The sequence below is a fragment of the Oryctolagus cuniculus genome, chromosome 19, assembly GCF_051225735.1.
Source record: "Oryctolagus cuniculus isolate XC-2025 breed Fujian yellow rabbit chromosome 19, ASM5122573v1, whole genome shotgun sequence".
In the NCBI taxonomy this organism is placed as follows: Eukaryota; Metazoa; Chordata; class Mammalia; order Lagomorpha; family Leporidae; genus Oryctolagus; species Oryctolagus cuniculus.
The window spans coordinates 6,816,265-6,838,903 of record NC_142885.1 but is presented as its reverse complement, the minus strand read 5'-3'; the positions used below and the strand labels follow the sequence as shown (position 1 = coordinate 6,838,903).

The window sequence follows — 22,639 nt, the reverse complement described above, 5'->3', positions numbered from 1 at the left end:
GGGCGTGCCCCGCCGTCCAGGCCCCGCCTCCTCACGCGGGCGGAGGCTCCGGGCAAGCAGCGCGCGCGGCCGGGCCCTCTGCGGAGGCGCGCCTCCTCCTCAGCGGGGCCTCCTGGGTGGTCGAGGCGTACTCTAGCACGGTCGCGCGTGGGGTCGCGCGTGCTGCCGCGGACACTGTGGCGAGGGACGCGGGGCGCCGAGGCTCTGCCTGGTGCAGGCGGGGAGTCGCCGCCGGGGTCTCCGTGCTCCCCACCTCCCCGGCGTGGCGCCTCGCGCGGGGTCCTGGGCCGAGGCGCGTGCGCCCGGGGTCCGAGGTGCTGGGGGGCTCGGGGCGGACCCGCACCGTTCCCGGGGGGCCTTGTCCGATGTGTGGACGCCGCAGCCCGGCCTCCCGGGAACTGCGGGCTCCGAGCAAGCTTCGGGCTGAAGTGAGTCTGTCCCCGCGGCTGCGCGCTGAGGAGAGGAGGGGGCTCGGGGAGCGGGCCCGGGTCTCTCCCGGAAGCCCCCCGCCCCCGCCGCACAGCGGGACCTGAGGCCCCTCGGAGGTCGGGGAAGAGCCCCGGGCCCGAGGTTGCCCCCTCGCTGGCGGGCCCGGGGGTGGCCGGCTGCGGAGCTCTGCCCCTTCGTCTGTCTCGGGACAGCAGGCCCGGCCCTCGGCGCTCGCTCCCTTCCTAGCGCTGTGCAGGACGTGGGCCGCCCAGTGCCCCCCGCCTGCCCGCTGGACGGAGGCTGCGGCGGCCCGAGTGGCTATCAGCTCTGTTTTTACGCAGTTTCCATAAGGAGCCCGCGCCTTTAGGCTGCCTGAGAGCCTGTTGCAGGGTCGCCGCTGGCAGTTGTTAGGAGACTCAGCAGGTGCGGGGCCAGGGCCAGCCCGGCCTCTCATTCTGTGCCTCTTTCCTTCTCCTCCAGAATTGCTCTTCTCAGCGAAATCGTCTGGAGGGCGGCCCAGCGGTCAGCGGGGCCCCAAGGGACAGAGCCGGCCACCTGCCGCTTGTCTGCTTTTCACGTTCTGTACTTTTAGGGGGACATCAGAGAATGAACGAGTCCCGGGTAAGCTTTCTTTACTCCCCGTTTTGTCTTCTAGGGGATTTCAAGGCTTTTCAAGGCGCTCACATGAGCCACTTGACAGAGTGTGACATGGCGACGTACCGGTTGGGACATCTACACCCCACATCAGAGCGCATGCGTTCCAGTCCCGGTTCCGATTCTGATTCCAGCTCCCACTAATGGTGACTCTGGCTCAAGCAGTTGGGTCCCTGCCACCCAGGTGGGACGCCCAGACTGTGTCCCAGCCCAGCGGTTGCAGGCATACAGGGAGTGAAGCAGCAGGCTGGGAACTCTCCCTCTCGTGTCTGTGTGTCTGTCTCTTTCTCTCTGCCTTTCAGATAACTTTTAGGAATGTAGAAGCAGCCACTCGCGGGCAAACGGGGTGAGTGGCTGTGGCTGAGAGCAGGACGCGTGGCCCTGCAGTCACAGGGGTCAGCAAGGGTGAGCCGCGGCCTCCTCCGCCCCTATCTGCTGGCCTTGAGACAGGAATGCAGCCCGTTACTCCCACACGCAGAGCTGCTGGCGCTGGGGTCTGCAGGGCTTCCTGGAGTGAGGAGCTCGTGGCGATGTCCATGTCCCTCGTTGACAGTGGACGGTAGGACTCGACGCGCGGAGAGCTGTCTAATGCCTCTGCCGTTTCCGAAGCTGTTCGTTCGGGAGATTGAAAGAAACAAGCTGTGTGTACTTCAGCTTTGCCTCAACTGGCCGTCGGCTACGCAGCAGATGGTTCAGGCTTGTTTTCTTTGGCAAGTGTTTCTGAATTCTTCCCTTTTTTTTTTTTTAGACTGTGGTAAAATATATGTAACATAAATGTTGCCATTTTAGTCGTTTTTAAATGTATAATTCAAAGCCGGCACCGCGGCTCAATAGGCTAATCCTCCACCTAGCGGCGCTGGCACACCGGGTTCTAGTCCCAGTCAGGGCGCCGGATTCTGTCCCGGTTGCCCCTCTTCCAGGCCAGCTCTCTGCTGTGGCCAGGGAGTGCAGTGGAGGATGGCCCAGGTGCTTGGGCCCTGCACCCCACGGGAGACCAGGAGAAGCACCTGGCTCCTGCCTTCGGATCAGCGTGGTACACCGGCCGTGGCGGCCATTGGAGGGTGAACCAATGGCAAAAGGAAGACCTTTCTCACTGTCCACTCTGCCTGTCAAAAAAAAAAATGTATAATTCAGTGGAATTCATTAGATTCACAGTTGTCTTATTCCAAGACATTTTTTATCACCTCTGACAAAATCTGCATACCTAGGGTGGGTGGGTGGTGCAGTGGTTAAGGTGATGTTTGCGATGCCTGCATCCCAGATCCGAGTGCCGAGTCTGGCTTTGTTTCCAGTTCCAACTTCATTCCCAATTCCAGCTTCCTGCTGATGTGCACCTGGGGAGGCGGCGAATGATTGCTCAAGTCCATGGGTCCCTGCCACCCACATGGGTGACCTGGATTGAGTTCCTGGTTTCTGGCTTCCAGCTGGCTGAATCCCAGCTATGGTAGGCATTAGGAAGTGAACCAGCAGGTAGGACATCACTGTCTCTTTTTGTCTGCCTTTCAAATAACTAAGTAAATAAAATTTTTTTTTGACAGGCAGAGTTAGACAGAGAGAGAGAGAAAGAGAAAGGTCTTCCTTCCACTGATTCACCCCCCAAATGGCTGCTACGGCCGGCACGCTGCGCCGATCCGAAGCCAGGAGCCAGGTGCTTCTCCTGGTCTCCCATGCGGGTGCAGGGCCCATGCACTTGGGCCATCCTCCACTGCACTCCCTGGCCACAGCAGAGAGCTGGCCTGGAAGAGGGGCAACCAGGACAGAATCCGGTGCCCCGACTGGGACTAGAACCCGGGGAGGAGCAACCAGGACAGAACCGGCACACCAACCGGGACTAGAATCCGGGGAGCTGGCGCCACAGGTGGAGGATTAGCCTAGTGAGCCACAGCGCCGGCCTAAGTAATAAAAATTAAAAAACAAAACAAAACCTCTGTGCCCATGTAGTGTAACTACTGTATCCTCACTCCAGCTCCTGGTAACCTCTAAAACACTTTCTTTCTCTAGGGATTCCCCTACACTGGATGTTTTATGTAAGTGGCATCATGAGGTATTTGTCCTCTCACGTCTGCTGCCTTTCACTAAACGCAGTGTTCTGAAGCTTCTTCCAGACCGTGGCACGTACTAGCGCTTTGTTCCGTTTTGTGGCTGAGTAGTTTTTGTGTGTGTGCACTCTGTGTGCCACAGTTTGTTGACCTGTTCTTCTGTTGGGGGCGTTGGAGTTGGTTCCATCTCGGCCGTTGTGACTGATGTGTTCTGAGCACTGGGGTACAGGTGTCTGTCCATTCACATCTCAGCCCACTGTCTGCAGGCTCGAATGTTGGGTCCTGATACAGCTCAGTGGCACAGTGAGTTCAGCTGCTGCGTGGGATGCTCACGTCCTGTGCCGGGGTCCTGGCTCCTCTGCTTCCGAGGCAGCTGCCTGCTAACGTCCCTGCGAATGCAGTGGGCGGTGGCCCAGGTGCTTGGGTCTCTGCCACCCACGTGGGAGACCTCGGTGGAGCTCCTGGCTTTGGTATTGATCTGGTGCAGCCCTGACCATTACAGGCATTTGGAGAGTGAACCAGTGGATGGATGATCTCTGTCTCTCTCTCTCTCTTTGCCTTTCAAATAAAATTTTAAAAACATACTTTTCTTTCCCCTCAAAAGTAAGAAACCGTCTGGGCCTGCAGCTTTCTTTGTGTGACGTTGATTAACTACACATTCAGTTTCTTTGAAAGGTACTCAGATTCTTTCTTCTTTAGTGATCTGTCTGTGTCTTTCAAGACATTGTCTTATCTTTTTGTTTTAATATTTTGTTATATTTGTATAAACAATTCTTGTCTTTTTTTTTAAGAATTATTTATTTGAAAGAGTTACGGAGAGAGGTCGAGACAGGGAGAGAGGTCTTAAATCTGCTGGTTCACTCTCCAGATGGCCACAACGGCCGGAGCTGCACCGATCCGAAGCCAGGAGCCAGGAGCTTCTTCCGGGTCTCCTACATGGGTGCACGGGCCCAGGGACTTGGGCCATCTTCCACTGCTTTCCCAGGCCACAGCAGAGAGCTGAATCGGAAGTGGAGCAGCTGGGACTTGAACCAGCGCCCACATGGGATGCTGGTGCTTCAGGCCAGGGCTTTAACCCACTGCACCACAGCACCGGCCCCTGTCTGTTTTCTGTTCTCTATTTTCTTCTGAGTACTTAGGTTTATTTTTTTTTTATTTTTTATTTTTTATTATTATTTTTTTTTGACAGGCAGAGTGGACAGTGAGAGAGAGAGACAGAGAGAAAGGTCTTCCTTTGCCGTTGGTTCACCCTCCAATGGCCACCGCGGCCGGCGCGCTGCGGCCGGCGCGCTGCGGCCGGCGCACCGCGCTGATCCGATGCCAGGAGCCAGGAGCCAGGAGCCAGGAGCCAGGTGCTTTTCCTGGTCTCCCATGGGGTGCAGGGCCCAAGCACCTGGGCCATCCTCCACTGCACTCCCTGGCCACAGCAGAGGGCTGGCCTGGAAGAGGGGCAACCAGGACAGAATCCGGCGCCCCGACCGGGACTAGAACCCGGTGTGCCGGCGCCACTAGGCGGAGGATTAGCCTAGTGAGCCGCGGTGCCGGCCGGTTTAATTGAGTCTGTTTCTAGTTTCCATGGGTGGAAGGAGAGTTAATTGTGGAATTTTCTTTTCCCTTTTTTTTTTTTTTTTAAAGATTTATTTATTTATTTGAAAGGCAGAGTTACAGAGAGGCAGAGAGAGAGAGAGAGAGAGAGGTCTTCCATCTGCTGGTTCACTCCCCAGATGGCCTCAACCTCCAGTGCTGTGCCGATCCGAAGCCAGGAGCCAAGAGCTTCCTCCGGGTCTCCTATGCGGGTGCAGGGTCCCAAGGACTAAGGCCATCTTATACTGCTTTCCCAGGCCATAGCAGAGAGCTAAATCGGAAGAGGAGCAGCGGGGACCAGAACCGGTGCCCATATGGGATGCCAGCGCCCCACAACAGGGCATTAGCCTGCTGCGCCACAGCCCTGCCGCCCCCCCCCCCTTTTTAAAGGTTTATTTAATTTATTTGAAAGACAGAGTTACAGAGAGAGTTAGAGACAGAGAGAGAGGTCTTCCATCACTGGTTCACTCCACAAATGACCACAATGGCCAGAGCTGAGCTGATCCGAAGCCAGGAGCCAAGAGCTTCTTCCAGGTATCTCATGTGGGTGCAGGGGCCCAAGCACCTGAGCCATCTTCTGCTGCTTTCCTAGGATATAACAGAGAGGTGGATCGGAAGTGGAGCAGCCAGGACTTGAACCAGTGTCTGTATGGGATGCTGGCACTGCAGGTGGCAGCTTTACCTATTATGCCACAGTGCTGGCCCCCAGTTTTGTTTTCAGTCTGTTAGTTTTTGGTTCCTGTGTCCGGAGTCTCTGTTACCAAGTCTACCTACTGATTGACCCCTCTGTTCCCTCTTTCCTGGAAAGTGTTTTTGTTTTGAATTCTCTTAATCTGGGTAACAGGGGCTGGCATCATGGTGCAGCGGGTTAAGTTGTTGCCTGTGGTGCCCGACACTGGTATACCATGTGAGTGCAAGAGCCAGGAGCCTGGAGCTGCATCCAGGTCTCCATGTGAGTGGCAGGGGCCCCAGCGCTTGGGCCATCTTTTGCTGCTTTCCCAGGTGCATCAGCAGGGAGCTGAGTAGGAAGTGGAGCAGCTGGGACTCGAACCTGTGCTCATATGAATGCTGGTGTCACAGGTAGTGAATCAATCCACTGTCTCACAATGTGGCCTCCACTATTGGCTTTTTTAAAAAAGTTAATTTAGGTTTGCATACTCTTTTTTTTAAATAAATAATTTTATTTATTTGAAAAACTGAGTGACAGGGAGAGAGGACTAGACAGACAGAGATATCCTCCATCTGCTGGCTTACTCCACAAATGCCTGCAACAGCTGGCCAGACCAGTCTAAAGCCAGGAGCCGGGAACTCCTGTATCTCCCCATGGGTAGCAGGAACCTAAATGCTTGGGCCATTATCTGCTGCCTGCCAGGGGTATAAGCAGGAAGTTGGATCAGAAGTGGAGGCGGGGCCGGTGCTCTGGTGAGTGGGTAAAGCCACAAATGTGGTGGCAGTGAATTCTCTGAGTTTGTTTTTTTTTGCCTGAAAAATTCTCTATTTTGAAGAGTTCCTTTTTTTCCTGTATATTTAAATCTTGGTTTGCAGGGTTTTCTCCTTCAGCACTTCCTGTGGCTTTGCTGTTGTGTAGCGTTCTGTTTCTGATGGGAAACAGCCTCAGCGTTCTCGTCTTAGTTTCTGTGTGTGGACTAGACCTTATTTTTCCTGGCTGTGTCCAAGAGTCTTCTCTTTGTCACTGATTTTCAGCAGTGTTTTTATGAATGCTGTGTTAGTGTGGTTTTATTTATGTTTATTCTCCTTAGGGTTCTATGAACTTCTTTTTGGATTTACAATTTTCATTAAATTTGGAAACAATTTTGGGCGTAATTTCTTCAAATATTTTTTCTGTATGCCCCTAGCCCCGTCTTCAGTGATCTCAGCCCACCTGATGTTGTCCCACAGCTCAGTCAGTGATGCGCCCCGTCTCTTCCTTCTCCTTCCCTGTGGGCTGCGTTTTGGGTAGTTTTTATCGCTCTATCTTTTGGTTTAACTGATAATTTCATTTTTTCTCCTGAGGTCCCTCATGTGCTATAATTCCTTTTTTGTTTCAGTATTATTTCTAGAAATTTCAATTGAGTGGTTTTTTAAAAATCTTTCCTTTTTCTCATAATCTTCATGTTTCTGTGTTTTTGTGCATGTGGTAACACATAGTTATGTGTGGCTGTTTAAATTATGTTCACATGAACTATAAGCAAATTAAGATTTTAAAAATTTCGTCAGTCATCCCTCCCACAGTTCAAGTGCCCACGATCCGTGGGTGGCTGGTGGCTTCCTGCTGTGCTGATGTGGAACATTTCGTCACAGTGGGAAGTTCTGGTCAGCACCACAGTCGAGAGCATTTCTCCCAGAATGCAAAGGCGTGTGTGAGCCCTGGGGATTGTGTGCATGGCTTGTTGGCCCCTCATGGTGACACCTGCCGCCCCTCCCAGGGAGGACACAGGGTACTCCAGTGCCCTGAGAGGAGTCAACAGTAGGTTGCTACATTTAATCTGTTTTGTTTTTTTTTAATTAAGATTTATTTATTTGAAAGGCAGAGTTACAGAGAGGCAGAGGCAGAGAGAGAGGTCTTCCATCTGCTGGTTCACTCCCCAAATGGCCACAATGGCTGGAGCTGCGCCAATCCAAAGCCAGGAGCCAGGAGCTCCCATGTGGATACAGGGGCTCAAGCACTTAGGCAATCTTCTACTGCTTTCCCAGGCCACACCAGAGAGCTGGATTGAAAGAGGAGCAGCTGGGACTTGAACCAGTGCCCATAGGGGATGCTGGCACTGCAGGTTGCGGCTTTACCCACTGGGCTACAATGCCGGTCCCTACATTTAATCCTTAATCTGGAAAAAAGATAAATTAAGCTTATTATGTGAATTGGTAAAATGTATATAGTTAAAAGTAAGTCAGTTGGAGCTGTTCAAGACCGTATTGCTAGGATGATGACGTATTTTGGAGACTGCTAAGCTGGGAGAATAAGTCCAGATGGCTGAAAAATCTTGCAGAATACTGCTGCAGCTCTGTCTTGTCACAGCCTTTCACCAGTCTCCTGTGTGCTCTGTGGTTTTTATGCCTCTTTATCCTTGCTCAAGTAATTGTCCACATTAATGAAGACATATATATATATATATATATAATATACAATGTTCTATTCAATGAAATCTGACCTAATATGAATTAGAACTGTATTTTCTACCATTATTTTACACCGACTGTAAATGATTCTAGCATAGCTATCATAATGTCTTAGTACAGGATAAATGCATGATATATATCTCCTTACTAAAATGTAAGCTCCTTAAAGGTAGATAACAATGGTATTAAGTTTGGTATTCCTGGAGCTGGTGCTGTGGCGCAGCGGGTTAACACCCTGGCCTGAAGCACCGTTATCCCATATGGGCGCCGGTTCTAGTCCCGGTTGCTTCTCTTCCTATCCAGCTCTCTGCTGTGGTCCGGGAAGGCAGTAGAGGATGGCCCAAGTCCTTGGGCCCCTGCACCTGCGTGGGAGACCTGGAGGAAGCTCCTGGCTCCTGGTTTCAGATTGGCGCAGCTCTGGTCATTGTGGTCAATTGGGGAGGGAACCAGCGGATGGAAGACCCCCCCCCACACACACCTCTCCACTCTCTCTGTAACTCTGACTTTCAAATAAAATAAATACATTTTAAAAAAAAAGTTTGGTATTCCTGCTAAACTAGGGCAGTTTCAGATGTATGGTAAGAACTTTCTCTTTGTTTGAATTAATAAATCAGGTATCTCTATCATGTGATCTCTTAATTTCACACAGCAAAACACAGAATAAGATACACAATAGGCAACCTACCTATCCTTTATGGTAAACTCTTAGAATTGTTTCCCATGTCTCTTTCATGTTGCCTGATGCTGATTGGTGGATTGAACAGGAGTGTATTGCCCAGGGATCCGTGTCCTTCAAGGACGTGACCGTGAACTTCACCCAGGAGGAGTGGCTGCAACTGGATGGTGCTCAGAGGACCCTGTACCGCGATGTGATGCTGGAGAACTACAGCCACCTGGTCGCCGTGGGTGAGGCGTTTTCTCTGCTTAGCGCCTAGCGGTGTGTGTTTCCTAGTTTGTAGCTGCTACGATTTGTAGGGCCTTTATGGAGTTGAATGTATACCTCTCTGGGGTCGGAGATGGTGTGTAGAACATGTTTGCATCTCTAACAGGAGGTTCCATCAGGCACCTGTGGGACTCCGGAAGCTGTGCTGTCCTATCTCAGTGTGCATCGGCAGTCTCACGCTCTATTTTGTTCACAGGATGCTGCATCACCAAACCAGATGTGATCTTCAAGTTAGAGCAAGGAGAAGAGCCATGGACGTTAGATGCAGGATTTGCAGGCTGGGCTTATTCAAGTGAGTTGGTGATTACCTGGCAAAATAAGGAAGCCAGTGGACGTCAGGCCCCAGATGGGTTGGCTCAAGGGTGTGAACCTTCAGATGATCTCTGTAACTTCTGTGTGAGGACCTTAGACCTTTGGCAATAACTCAGAGCAGCAAGCCAGCCGGATGTCTTGGGTAACCTGAATTAGTCTTGCGTCTGTCACTCATAGCTTCAGCTGCTTTCTTTCTGCTTAATTGTTAGGGAAGTTCACCATTCTTCTACCCAGGACCTCTGCTTCATTTGACACCTTTGTTCTAGTCTCTCTAGCATTCATTTCCTCTCCATTTTCATGAAGTGTTTGTTTTTTGTTGTCTGCCTCCGGGATTAGTTAATTCTGCAGACATTCACTGCAGGGCTACTGGTGTCTCTCAGGTCCTTGATGTTGGGGATATGATGGTGAGCAGAACAGTGGCCCTGAGCACTCAAGCTGCAGGTACTAAGTAAGTTTACATGCCCAGCAGTGACGAGATGATGAAGAAAGTTAAAATAGGCTATTTAAAAAGAGACAGGAAGTGGGGTGTGTCTTTAAAAAAAAAGTTTATCATCAGTTTGAAAGGCAGAGAGAGAGAGATCTTGGATCTGTTGGTTCACTCCCCCAGTGTCCACAATAGCCAGGCTGTTCCACTGCAGAACCAGGTGACTTGAGCTCCATCCAGGTCTCCCATGTGCGTGGCAGAGACTCAAGCACCTGAGCCGGTATGCCTCCTGTGATGCGTTAGCAGGAAGCTGGATTGGAAGTAGAGCAGCTGGAACTTGAACTAGCACTTTACTGTGGGACGCAGGCATCTCAGACGTCAGCGTCACATACGGCACCCTGCTGCCCACCCCTGGGTGTGCTCTTTTAAAAGGCAGTCCAGGAATGCAGATGCTGATTGAGATGCCGCACATCCCACATTACAGTACCTGGGTTCAATGCCGGCTCTGCTTCCTGATTCCAGCTTCCTGTTAATGTAGACCGTGGGAGGCAGTAGTGGATGGCTCAAGTAGTTGAGCTCCTGCCAGCCTCACCAGGAGACTTGATTGAGTTTCTGGCTCCCAGCCTGGTCCATTTCCTGGCCTTGGGTCAATGCAGGCATTTGGGGACTGAACAAGTGGACGAGAGATTTCTCTATCTAAAATAAAAGGTGCTCAGAGTATGTAGTTTTTTAAATGATTTTTTATTTATTTATTTGACAGAGTCATAGACAGTGAGAGAGAGAGACAGAGAGAAAGGTCCTCCATCCGGTGGTTCACCCTCCCAAAATGGCCGCAACAGCTGGAGCTACGCTGATCTGAAGCCAGGAGCCAGATGCCTCCTCTTGGTCTCCCATGTGGGTGCAGGGGCCCAAGCACCTGGGCCATCCTCCACTGTTGTCCTGGGCCACCGCAGAGAGCTGGACTGGAAGAGGAGCAACCAGGACCAGAACCTGGTGCCCATATGGAATGCTGGCACTGCAGGAAGAGTATTAACCTAGTGTGCCATGGCACCAGCCCCTAAGATTTTATTAATTTGAAAGGCAGAGCAAAATCTTCTATCTGCTGGTTGATTTCCCAAATGGTCACAACAGCCAGATCTGAGCCAGGCTGAAAGTAGGAGCCAGAAATTCTATCCTGGTCTCACACATGGATGTTAGGGGTCCAGGGGTCCAAGTACTTGGGCTGTCTTCCTTTGCCTTCCCAGGTGCATTAGCGTGAAGCTGGATCAGAAGTAGCGCAGCTGGGTCTTGAACCGGCACTCCCATGTGGGATGCCAGCATCACCAGCAGCAACTTAATCCACTGCACCACAGTACTAGGCCTTTTTGGCTTATTTTGACATGTAATTTGTGTTTGTAATTTTTACCTGTTTTGAAATGCTACTTAATTGCTCTAGCTGACATCAATCTCTCCTTTTTAGCATTTTCTTTTCACTTGATGGCTGAGTTAAAAGAAATTGATGTGGTTGTTTGCAGTAAACCGTCTGAGCATATGGTTGTTACTAGAGGTGTTGGTCCCCAACTACAGAGTCTGCATTTTTATTCTTCTTTTCATGTGTGACATGTAGTTGATATGCTCACCTAGTAGTACTGACTTTTTTTTGGTAAAGGTTTTATTTATTTGAGAGGTAGAATTACAGACAGAGAATGGGAGAAACTGAAAGGTCATCCATTTGCTGGTTCACTTCCCAAATGCTGTGATGGCCAGAGTTGGGCCAATTTGAAGCCAGGAGCCAGGATATTTCTTTGAGTCTCCCACATGGGTGCAGGGGCCCAAGCACTTGGGCCATCTTCCACTGCTTTCCCAGGCCATAAGCAGAGAGCTGGATCAGAGAGGAGCAGCTGGGACATGAACCAGTGTCCATATGGGATGCTGGCACCGCAGGCGGAAATTTAGCCTACTATGCCACAGTGCCAGCTCCAGTACTAACATTTTTATTCAGAAAGTATTTTCTAAGTAAATAGACCTACACATTCCTTTAAATTCTGATTAATAGGGTAGATAGATGGACATTGCAGTCTACTCTATTTTGAATAAAAGTTTCTAAGTTCCTGGTATAATCTTCTTGAAGACCAGCAATGATATATCTTTGCAGAGATATACAACTGGAGAGTCCAGCGCTGCACTTACTAGGCTAATCCTCCACCTTGCGGCGCCGGCACACCGGGTTCTAGTCCTGGTTGGGGCGCCGGATTCTGTCCCAGTTGCCCCTCTTCCAGGCCAGCTCTCTGCTGTGGCCCGGGAAGGCAGTGGAGGATGGCCCAAGTGCTTGGGCCCTGCACCCCATGGGAGACCAGGAGAGGCGCCTGGCTCCTGCCTTCGGATCAGCGTGATGTGCCGGCCGGCAGAGTGCCAGCTGTGGCGGCCATTGGAGGGTGAACCAACAGCAAGGGGAAGACCTTTCTCTCTGTCTCTCTCTCGCTATCCACTCTGCCTGTCAAAAAAAAAAAAAAAAAAAAAAAAAAAAAAAGATATACAATTGGAGATACAGTTCAAAGGCAACTAGAGAGACAATAAAACATGTTAGCACAGATTGCAGTTGGAAGAGATAAATGAAATTGTAAGATATATTAAATGAAAAGTCCTGGGGCTGGTGTTGTGGCATAGTGTGTAAAGCGGCCACCCGTGACACTGGGATTTCATATGGGCTCCAATTTGAGTCCTGGCTGCTCCATGCTAGTGTGCATGATAAAACATTGGAAGATGGCCCAAGTCCTTGCACCCTGCATACATGTGGGAGAACTAGCAGAAGCTTCTGGCTCTTGGCTTCAGCCTGGCCCAACCCTGGCCATTATAGCCATTTGAGGAGTAAGCCAGTGGATGGAAGATCTTTCTGTCTCTTCTTCTCTTTCTGTCTCTGTGCCTTTCAAATAAATAGAATAAGTCTTTAAAAATATATTTATTTATTTGAAAGAGAGAGAGAGATCTTCCATATGCTGGTTTACTCCCCCAAAGGCCAGAATGGCCAAAGCTGGCCAGGCTGAAGCCAAGAGCCTGGAACTCCACCCAGGTCTCCCACATGGATAATGGCAGCCCAGGTACTTGAGTCAGCTTCTTTTCCGGGTGCTTCAGCAGAGAACTGGATTGGAAGTAGAACAGTCAGGACTCAAACTGTGCTCATAGGTGATGTTAGTCAGTATTGCAGGTGGCAACTTAACTTACTATGCCATAACACCGGCCCCCCCAAAGTTGCCTTAATGAAATGTATATAGTGATTGCTTTCTAGTTTTTAAGAAAATGGAATTTAGGGGGCATAGATCGAAAAAAGATGAGAGAGAGCATTTCTTGGAGAATATCTGATTTTAGTAGTTCAAAACTGGGAAACAGGCAGCTGGGTATAGGGAATCTGTCAGACTTGCGACTTGTGTTTGGGAATGAATAATTCAGAAGATTCTTTCTTTTAATTTTTCTAAAACTGCCTTGAATAAACAATATAAATTTTTCTGTTGGCATGTAAATATAATTTGTTTTATCCTACAAATGTTTCTCCTAAACATCTCCTTGTCTTCTAACTTATCTTTTCATTACTCTTTGTGTTTGTAGCTTACTCCATTGTGTGAGTTTCCCAGTCATACTTTGCCCTCAGTTCTTTGTTCCATATGCTTAATTTCCCCTTCTCTTTTCAGTTTTGAAGGTCGTGTTTTTGAAATATCAAATATATGTGTGTTGATTGCTAGTTTTCCTTTCCCTTTTCCACTGTAGCAGGTGCTTTTCAGTTTTATTTTTTCGAAAACAAGAAGAGATACACATATGTAGGGATTTCACACCAAGGGCCTAGGCCTGAAAATAGAGAATCAGTGATAAAAATTAATCATATAAAAAATGTGTTAATATTTTTAAAAGCATATTTAATTTTTCTCATTTCTAGAAGTCCAGAAGTTAAATGACCTGATAAAGAGAAGCCAGGAAAACCTAGATAAACATTTGTGGTGTGCTTCACTCAACGCCTCGCTGGCTGAGAGAGAGAATGGTTTGGGGAAAACACTTAATCTGGACACAAACCCAGTTTCTTCAAGAAAAACACCTTGTCAGTATGACTCATCTGGAATGAATTTGAAATACATTTCAGGATCAAGTATTAACAATAAGAATTATTCAAGTAAGAACTCTGATGAAATTAGTGAATGTGGGGTGGTGTTGCCTCTTGATTATCAAGAAAAGACTCATCACAGGAAGAAGCCTGATGAATATTGTCAAAATGGGAAATCTCTATGTCATAATAGGGAACTTACTAAGCAACAGGGAGTTCAAGGTTTGGAACCATCTTTGGAAGATAATGAAAGTGCAGAAGCCTTCCCTGAGGAGGTGGCCAAAGCCACTAGTAGGATGATTCAAGGAGAGGAGACATCCTGTGGTTGTAAGAAACCTGCGGAGAATGCCTGTGAGAGGTCGACTCCCAAAGTCCAGCAGGATTCTCACACAAGGAAGAATCTCTCTGAAGTTAATGAATGGGAGAATTCAAACCTCCTTAGACATCAGAAAGTCAACATGGGGGAGAAAACCCATGAATCTAATGAAAATGAGAATGTTGTCAAGGAGTCAGACCTCACTCAGCCTCTTAGGACTGATACAAGAGAAAAAGCCTTTGAATGTAGTCATTGTGAAAAATCTTTTTGCCAGAAGTCTCTTCTCACTCAGCATCAGAGGACACACACAAGAGAGAAGCTGTGTGAAAGTGATAAATGTGAGAAAACCTCTCAGGAATCACAAATGAGTGATTCTCAGAGAAATCCACTAGGAAAAAAACCCAGAGGACATAAGGAATGTGTTAAAGCCCCTGTGAAGACAGTCCTCATGGATCACCAAAGAACACAGTCAGGAAAGAAGCATCACATATGTGATGAGTGTGAGAAACATTTCCGTCATAGCTCAGCCCTACGAGTCCACCAAAGAATTCACACAGGAGAGAAACCCTATCAATGTAATGAGTGTGGAAAATCTTTCTATGCACAATCAAACTTCAATCACCATCAGAGAACTCACACAGGGAAAAAACCATATGACTGTAATGAATGTGGGAAATCTTTTTGTGTGAAGTCGAATCTCACTAAACATCAGAAAATTCACACAGGGGAAAAACCCTATGAATGTAGTGAGTGTGGCAAGTCGTTCTCTATGAAATCAGACCTTGTTGTGCATCAGAGGACTCACACAGGGGAGAAACCCTATGGATGCAGTGAATGCAAGAAGTCTTTCTATAAGAAGTCAGCCCTCACCAAACATCAGAGGACTCACACAGGAGAGAAGCCACATGAATGTAATGAGTGTGGGAAGTCCTTCCATATGAAATCAACTCTAGTTATACATCAGAGAACTCACACTGGAGAGAAACCCTTTAAATGCAATGAATGTGAGAAGTCATTCTATGTGAAATCACTTCTCAATATTCATCAAAGAAATCACACTGGAAAGAAACCCCATGTTTGTAATGAGTGTGGAAAAGCTTTTTCTATGAAATCAAACCTCACTGATCATCAGAGAACACATTCAAAAGAGAAACCCTATGAATGTTTTGAATGTCATAAAACCTTTCGTCATAAATCAACCCTAACTGTACATCAGAGAACTCACACAGGTGAGAAGCCCTATAAATGTAATGAGTGTGGGAAATCCTTCTATATGAAGTCAGCCCTCAGTCAGCATCAAAGAATACACACAGGGGAGAAACCCTATGGATGTAAAGAATGTGGGAAGGCCTTCTTCCAGAAATCCCACCTCACCAAACATCAGCGAACACATACAGGTGAGAAGCCCTATGAATGTAAAGAATGCAAGAAAACCTTCTTCCAGAAGTCTCACCTCATTGAACATCAGAGAACACACACTGGGGAGAAACCCCATGAATGTACGAAGTGTGGGAAATCCTTCTGCTACAGGTCAGCCTTAACCATACACCAGAGAACTCACACAGAAGAAAAGCCTTATAAGTGTAATGAATGTGACAAATCCTTCTGTATGAAGTCACACCTCACTGTGCATCAGAGAACTCACACAGGGAAAAACCCCTTTGGGTGTAGTGAATGTGGAAAGACGTTTTATGTGAAGTCAAATCTCATCAGTCATCAGAGGACTCACACAGGAGAGAAGCCATATGATTGTAATAGGTGTGGGAAGTCCTTTTGTAAGAAGTCAGCCCTCAAATCACATCAGTGGACACACACAGGGGAGAAACCCCATGAATGTACTGAATGCTGGAAAACTTTCTCCACAAAGTCAGCTCTCTCTAGTCATCAGATAATTCATACACGAGTAATACCATAAATCGTTACAGATGGGGATAGTCTGGTGTCAAGTCAAATTTTGTCATACCACAGAGAAGTCACAGGAGATACTTTATGAATGTAATTGTGTGAGAACCATTTTGGTGTAAATTGGCATCAGAAAAATGCAAGTTGTTGGAATTAGAGGACTCAGGATGCAAATATCAGAATTCATGTGGGGAGAGGGCCCTGAGAAAATCCTGCTACATTTTTTTGAAGGATTTATTTATTTATTTGAAAGAGTTACACAGGAGAGGCAGAGAGAGAGAGAGGTCTTCCATCCGATGGTACACTCCCCAATTGGCCACATTGGCTGGAGCTGCGCCGATCAGGAGCTAGGAGCTTCTTCTGGGTCTCCCATGTGGGTACAGGGGCCCAAGGATTTGGGTCATCTTCTGTTTTCCCAGGCCATAACAGAGAGCCAGAGTGGAAGTAGAGCAGACGGGACTCGAACCGGCGCCTATATGGGATGCCAACGCTTCAGGGCGTTAACTCGCTGTACCTCAGTGCTGGCCCCCATCCTGCTACATTTGATAGTATCCACCATCAAATAAGATTCATTTATCAGAAAAATCATGGGGGAAAGGCAGTATTAAAGCATTTATAAGGGGACAGGTTACTGTACACCACGTAATTGATATAAATGTTTGATATAAATAATTGATATAAGTGTTTATATGCTTGAAAGCTTTCTTGAAAAAAATCTTACATAAGCAAAGAATCAGGAGATATATAATACTAGAGCTTGTGTTTCAGATGTGGTACCAAACTTTGACAATACGACTCAAGATGAACCTTTTGAAAAGCAAGTTGCAGCAGGAAGCTGACAGGCACTTGAAGAGCACCTGAAGTAAGCTGGGGTTCTGTGTGTTAGGAGGCAACTCACGTGTGTGTGTAGGTTTGATTTGTATAATGGAACTCAGCATAGTTTGCAGGACTTATATCTCCATAGCTTAATAACTTATGGCATATTTTTCCACACTAAATGCCACCAGTGTTTCTTTTTATTTTTTAAAAATATTTATTTGAAAGGCAGAGTTACAGAGAGGCAGGTGGAGAGAGAGAGATCTTCCATCCGCTGGTTTACTTCCCAAATGGCTTCAATTGCCTGATCTGGGCCAGTCCGAAGCCAGAAGCCTCTTATAGGTGTCCCATGTGGCTAGAGGATCCCAAGGACTTGGACCATCTTCTGCTGCTTTCCCAGGCCATAGCAGAGCTGAATCGGAAGTGGAGCAGCCAGGTCTCGAACCATTACCCATATGGGATGCCGGCACTGCAGGCAACGGCTTTACCCACTATGCCACAGCTCTGGCCCCTCTTTGTATCTTAATAGTACAATATACATAGGTGACGTGTTTGTTTGACAAACTTGACGTACTGTGCCAGAATACAGTGTTTAATGAGAGAAGCAGAGTATATAGTGTGTTACATTTTGTGTAAGAATTTAGGGAACTAAGTTTATATTTTGCATATTTATGCAAATAAGAGTAAACTACAAAGTACAACCTAGAATTATAAAATACATACCAGAAAGTGAAAATCTGTGGAGACGGGAACATACTTGGTGATCTGACTAGGAATGGAAGCAAAGCAGCCTTGAATACTTTTTAGGAAGTTTTGACTTTGAATTATTTTACATATTAAAAGAAAAGCAGGTTTTTTTTTTAACTGGATATTTTTTATTCACACTAATGAAATATTCAGTGGAATAAGGCAAGTAAAAAATTTACCATCTTACATATCATTTTAGTTTTTTCTCAATATTATCATTGTGTAGTCCTTTCACATTTTCAGGAACATTCCTATCCCACTGCTTTGTTACTGTATCTTACAAAAACAAAGAAACATAAGGCTTTTTAACTTATTCAAAAACACCAAAATGTAGTCTTAAACATGACAAACAGCAATAAGTTGTGATCCATGACATTAAGAAACTTAGATTGTGAATCAATATAAGTTCTCAATTAAAAGGGGTAACATTTGAAAAATAACAGAAGAAATATAACTTCAAGTTATTTACGTAACACAGGAAAAAACAGACCATATATATATATATATATATTTTGCCTCCTCCCTTCACTAGTTTGCACCACTTAGAGATTTGATTACCCTCTTCAAACAAAATGAAAAATCTACCTCAGTCTATTTAGATGTGGGAGGATCTGGGGTACTTCACTTGAGAACTTACCCTCGAGCTGGCAACAACTATAGTCCTATGTGCAGCTTCTTCTACTGCTCTCACTTGCTCATCTCTTAAAGCCTCATCATAGAGACGACGAAAGCAATGAGGGACAGTATCATTGATCTTGACCAAAAACTCAAGGACTTTCATCTTGCTAGTTTCACCATGGGCTCTGGGACCCCAGAGAAACCATAAGTTGGAGGATCAGTATTCAAAACCTGACGGTACTCCAGGTACTGTTCATGCACCAAATCTTTGGTGATGAGCTTCCAGGGCTCCCCAAAGATTAAGTGCCTCCTCCCAGCATATATCCCCAGTGCATTCAAAACTCCCACATCTCCTTCTCTGTGACACGGTTGCCCTTCATAAAGATCACGCCCAGGAGTGTCATCACTAGTCCCGTCTTAGGAAATTCCCTCATACCACTCAGCCTACCCTCAGTGGAGAGGCTTAGCTTGCTGACAAGGACATAGGAGTGACTATTGCATTTATCTACCTTCAAGTAAAGGCCAAAGACCAGTTCAACATGCTCTGAAGTTCTCCTGAAGATCTCTGGGAAATGCTCCTTATACTTTTTGTTGACAACCTTCAGCATGTCTGCCTGTGTAATGGTCTCTTGCTTTCTATATTTCTCAAGAAAGAACTTCACAAACTGATTTATCTCCAGGGACAGTGGATCTATGACTGAGGTCTGAACAGAAGCTGCCTCCTTGAAGATTATATTAGTCCCATCTTCCACAACTACATCAGAGCTTGGATCAGAAACACCTGCAACTGGGGAGCTAGAGGATGGACATCCCAGAGGTATTTGGGAACTGCAAGGTACAGGAGAGCCTAGGAGAGCACCCACACTAACAGGACCTGAAGGAGCAGAGAAAGAGGCTCTCTCTTCCTCTGCTACAAAGGCCTGGGCAGCCATGGAATGGTAGGTCATACTGAGAGTCTTCTGGTCCTTCTCAGGAGCACCGAACTCACTCTTCTGTTCCTGAGACATGGCCACAGTCAGCCACATGTGGGAGAGTAGGCAGAGGAGCTGGCAAGGAAGGCACCTGATAGATAGCCCCAGAAATTAAGTGTGGACTTCTCTGGTCCCACGTGGCTGGGTGCTCCAAAACTGGTAAGACTTGTGACATCGCTTCAGCTTTCTAGCAGCCACACGTTTCATGGCTGGGTCTCCTCCCCAATATCCTTTGGGGCCAAAAAGCAGGTTTTGAAATTGAAGTTAAAAAATAACAATCACACAGAAAAGGTAATTCTTTCAGTTGACTTTTGGACATAGTGTTATGACTACATCCTCAGTGGGATGTTTCTCAGGACAAAAAAATTTGTTAGAAGTCACTCATTAACTTCTATGTTAGTAATATTGCTGTGATTTTGAAGCTGTTTTGTCAAGTAGGATAAACAAAAAGAAATTTGCAATTAACTAGGAACCTAAAATTCTCAGTTTAAGCGGTGACTGTAAAAATTATTCAGGTCCAGTTCTCCATAATGATAAATATGAATTGAAATATCATTATTTAAAATATGTATAGATTTCCTGGTCTGTTCACTGAGAGGGCCTAGAAACAGCACCCCCGTAATGATAAGCATATTCAGTCTCCTACATTTTCTTTTTTTTTTAAATTTATTTATTTATTAGAGTTACAGAGAGTGAGAGAGAGGTTGTCAATCCTCTGGTTCACTCCCCAGATTGCTTCAGTGACTAGAGCTATGCAGATCCGAAACCAGGAGCCAGGAGCTTCCTCTGGGTCTCCCATACGGGTGCAGGGGCCAAGCACTTGGGCCATCTGCTGCTGTTGCTGCTTTGCCAGGCGCATTAGCAAGGAGCTGAATTGGAAGTGGAGCAGCCAGGACTCAAACCAGTGCCCATATGGGATGCTGGCACTGCAGGTGGTGGCTTTACCCGCTTCACCATAGTGCCAGCCTCTCCTACATTTTCAGTAACTCCTTGGTGAAATAGCTGATCCAGGTTGTGAAGTGACCGAAGTGAGCCTGGGGCCTCTGGACCAGAAGCCAAAGAAGGGTGATGTGTGAGTGGACATAGAGTTGAAAGAGGCTTCAAAGTTGGCCAAATTTGAGGTGATTTAATAATAAAATAATGACTATCCGATTGTACCTATTTTGAATAAACCAAAATCTGAGTCCACAATGATGCAAAAAAGAGGGCCTACAGTAATTTCAACTTGGGAGGCAAATCTTGCACAGATTCCTTACACTGGTTGAGTGGAGAGAATAAGGTTTTTACTGATTTTTTTTTTTAAGTTTAAATTTATTTGAAAGGCAGAGGGTGAGAAAGAGTTTCCATCTGCTGGTTCACTCCCCAAATGCCAAAAACAGCCAGAGCTAGGCCACGTTGGAGCCAGGTCTATGTTGGTCTCTAGTATAACCCAAGTTACAGAGCCCTCCAGGTGCATTAGCAGGAAGGTGGATCAGAGGCACGGAGTAGCCGGGACTTGAGCCACGCATTCCAGTATGGGACGCAGGTGTCTCAAGTGGTGGCTTAACCCACTGCAGCATAACTCTTGCTCCACCCTGTTCTTTTAGTAGGAGTAGTCCAACTCTCCTTGTGGAAGCTGTTGCAGTGCCTGCTAATACGTGTGGAAAGAGTGATAAAATTTGACAAATCACCGCTGGGGCCAACACAGTGGCATAGTGGGCTAAGCCTCTGCTGGCATCCCGTGTGGGCACTGGTTCCTGTCCTGGCTGCTGCTCTTCCTATCCAGCTCTCTGCTATGTCCTGGGAAAGCAGTAGAGGATCTGGAAACCTGGAAGAAGCTCCTGGCTTCGGGTCAGCCCAGCTCTGGCCCTTGAGGCCATTTCAGGAGTGAACCAGTGGATGAAAGACCTCTGTCTGTCTGTCTGTCTTTCTCTGTAACTCTGCCTCTCAAATAAAATCTTTAAAAAAAAAAAACCTGCATTTAGACAAGACTCATTAATGTATGCTAAAGCCATTAGGTGAAACAGAAGCACGATACTCATGTAGTGCCACAGTGTCACCCACAGATATTTTCCTGTAATTTAAGGGCTACCTTTATAAATGATTGACCCCACTGTTTACCTGTGTGATCAAATGTAGCATTCTTAGTGGTAGTGACATTATGTGCCTTTTGAGATGCAGTACAGAATAGTTTGTTGCATGGTTAAGCGTTCCTGCCAAGTTATTTCATATTAACCTAATCAAGTGTTCTGACTTCACTTAATTTTCAGAAAATACAGTAGAGCAATAATTTCATTTGGGAAAGCAAATCAGACAAAACTAGGATGTAGGATATTTACATAACAACTGGCCTGTCTCTTCTAAAAGTCAGTGTTGTTTTTATTTTTTTTTTTAAGATTTATTTTGTTTATTTGACAGAGTTACAGGGAAAGAGAGGTAGACACAGAGAGAAGGAGAGCTCTTCTGTTTACCAGCTTACTCCCCAAATGGCTGGAGCTGAGCTGATCCAAAGTCAGGAGCCAGGAGCCTCCTCTAGGTCTCCCACACGGGTGGGCCATCCTCCGCTATCTTCCCAGGCACATCAGCAGAGAGCTGGATCAGAATTGGAGCAGCTGGGACTTGAACTGGTACCCATATGGGAAGCTTGTACTGCAGGCCAGGGCTCCAACCCACAGTGCCACAGCACCAGCTCCTGTCATTGTTTTTAAAATGAAAAGCTAGCCTGAACCTTGATTGAATATAAAATATACATGGCTCAAAAAGACATCGATATATACATATTTTGGGGGCAGTTGGAGGAATTTGAAAAAGTAATGGATATTAGACAATATTAGATAACTAGGGTCACTTAAGTTTGTTTATTGAAGTTACAAACGTTAGTGCCTTTCTAGGACACACGGGCTGAATCTGAGTTTTCATATTTGCAGCTTCGAAGTGGTTTTGGGAAAATGTATACATAAGAAGAAGCAAAAATGGCAGAATTGTAGCAAGTGTTGAACTTAGGTTCATTTTTTAAAAAATATCTTTTTGAGAAATTCTGTAATAAAATGAGGAAATACCATACCACTATCTTACTGTTTCTTGGTATGTACAAAAATTATGCCCCTTGTTACTAATTGCCCATTAAGCAAGCCAACAATGCCTTTTAAAAAAATGTTCTATTGAAATCTAGGATTTACCGCCTAGCGGCGCCGGCACACCAGGTTCTAGTCCCGGTCGGGGCGCCGGATTCTGTCCCGGTTGCCCCTCTTCCAGGCCAGCTCTCTGCTGTGGCCCGGGAGTGCAGTGGAGGATGGCCCAGGTGCTTGGGCCCTGCACCCCATGGGAGACCAGGAAAAGCACCTGGCTCCTGGCTCCTGCCATCAGATCAGCACGGTGCGCCGGCTGCAGCGCGCCGGCTGCGGCAGCCATTGGAGGGTGAACCAACGGCAAAAGGCAGACCTTTCTCTCTGTCTCTCTCTCTCACTGTCCACTCTGCCTGTCAAAAAATAAAAATAAAAATAAATAAAATTAAAAAAAAAAGAAATCTAGGATTTAGCCAGGTTAATAAGAACATGTGCAGAACATAAGAAGATACTCCATTATTAATACAATCTTGTGTTAATGAATTGCAAAGAGTGTTCGTTACACTCTGACAATGAAAATAGTGTATTGTATAGAAACACTGCTGGTGTAGCTCACTGTGCTGCAGTGGCAGTGTGAAGCCCAAGTGATGGGAA

The 22,639-nt window shown here is 46.8% G+C and overlaps 1 protein-coding gene and 1 pseudogene across 1 annotated transcript; one reads left to right on the top strand and one right to left on the bottom strand.

Moving 5' to 3' along the window:
* LOC100343865 (uncharacterized) lies at positions 1 to 17,600 on the top strand. The gene is given in 5 exon segments (XM_089320896.1): positions 1 to 1,050; positions 8,588 to 8,729; positions 8,963 to 9,058; positions 13,410 to 15,703; positions 15,705 to 17,600. Coding segments are annotated over 5 exon segments (2,622 nt in total). The 5' UTR covers positions 1 to 1,035; the 3' UTR covers positions 15,780 to 17,600.
* A 145-nt stretch (positions 17,601 to 17,745) lies between these two features.
* LOC149120319 (melanoma-associated antigen B1-like) lies at positions 17,746 to 22,340 on the bottom strand (annotated as a pseudogene).
* Between the last annotated feature and the right edge of the window lie 299 nt (positions 22,341 to 22,639).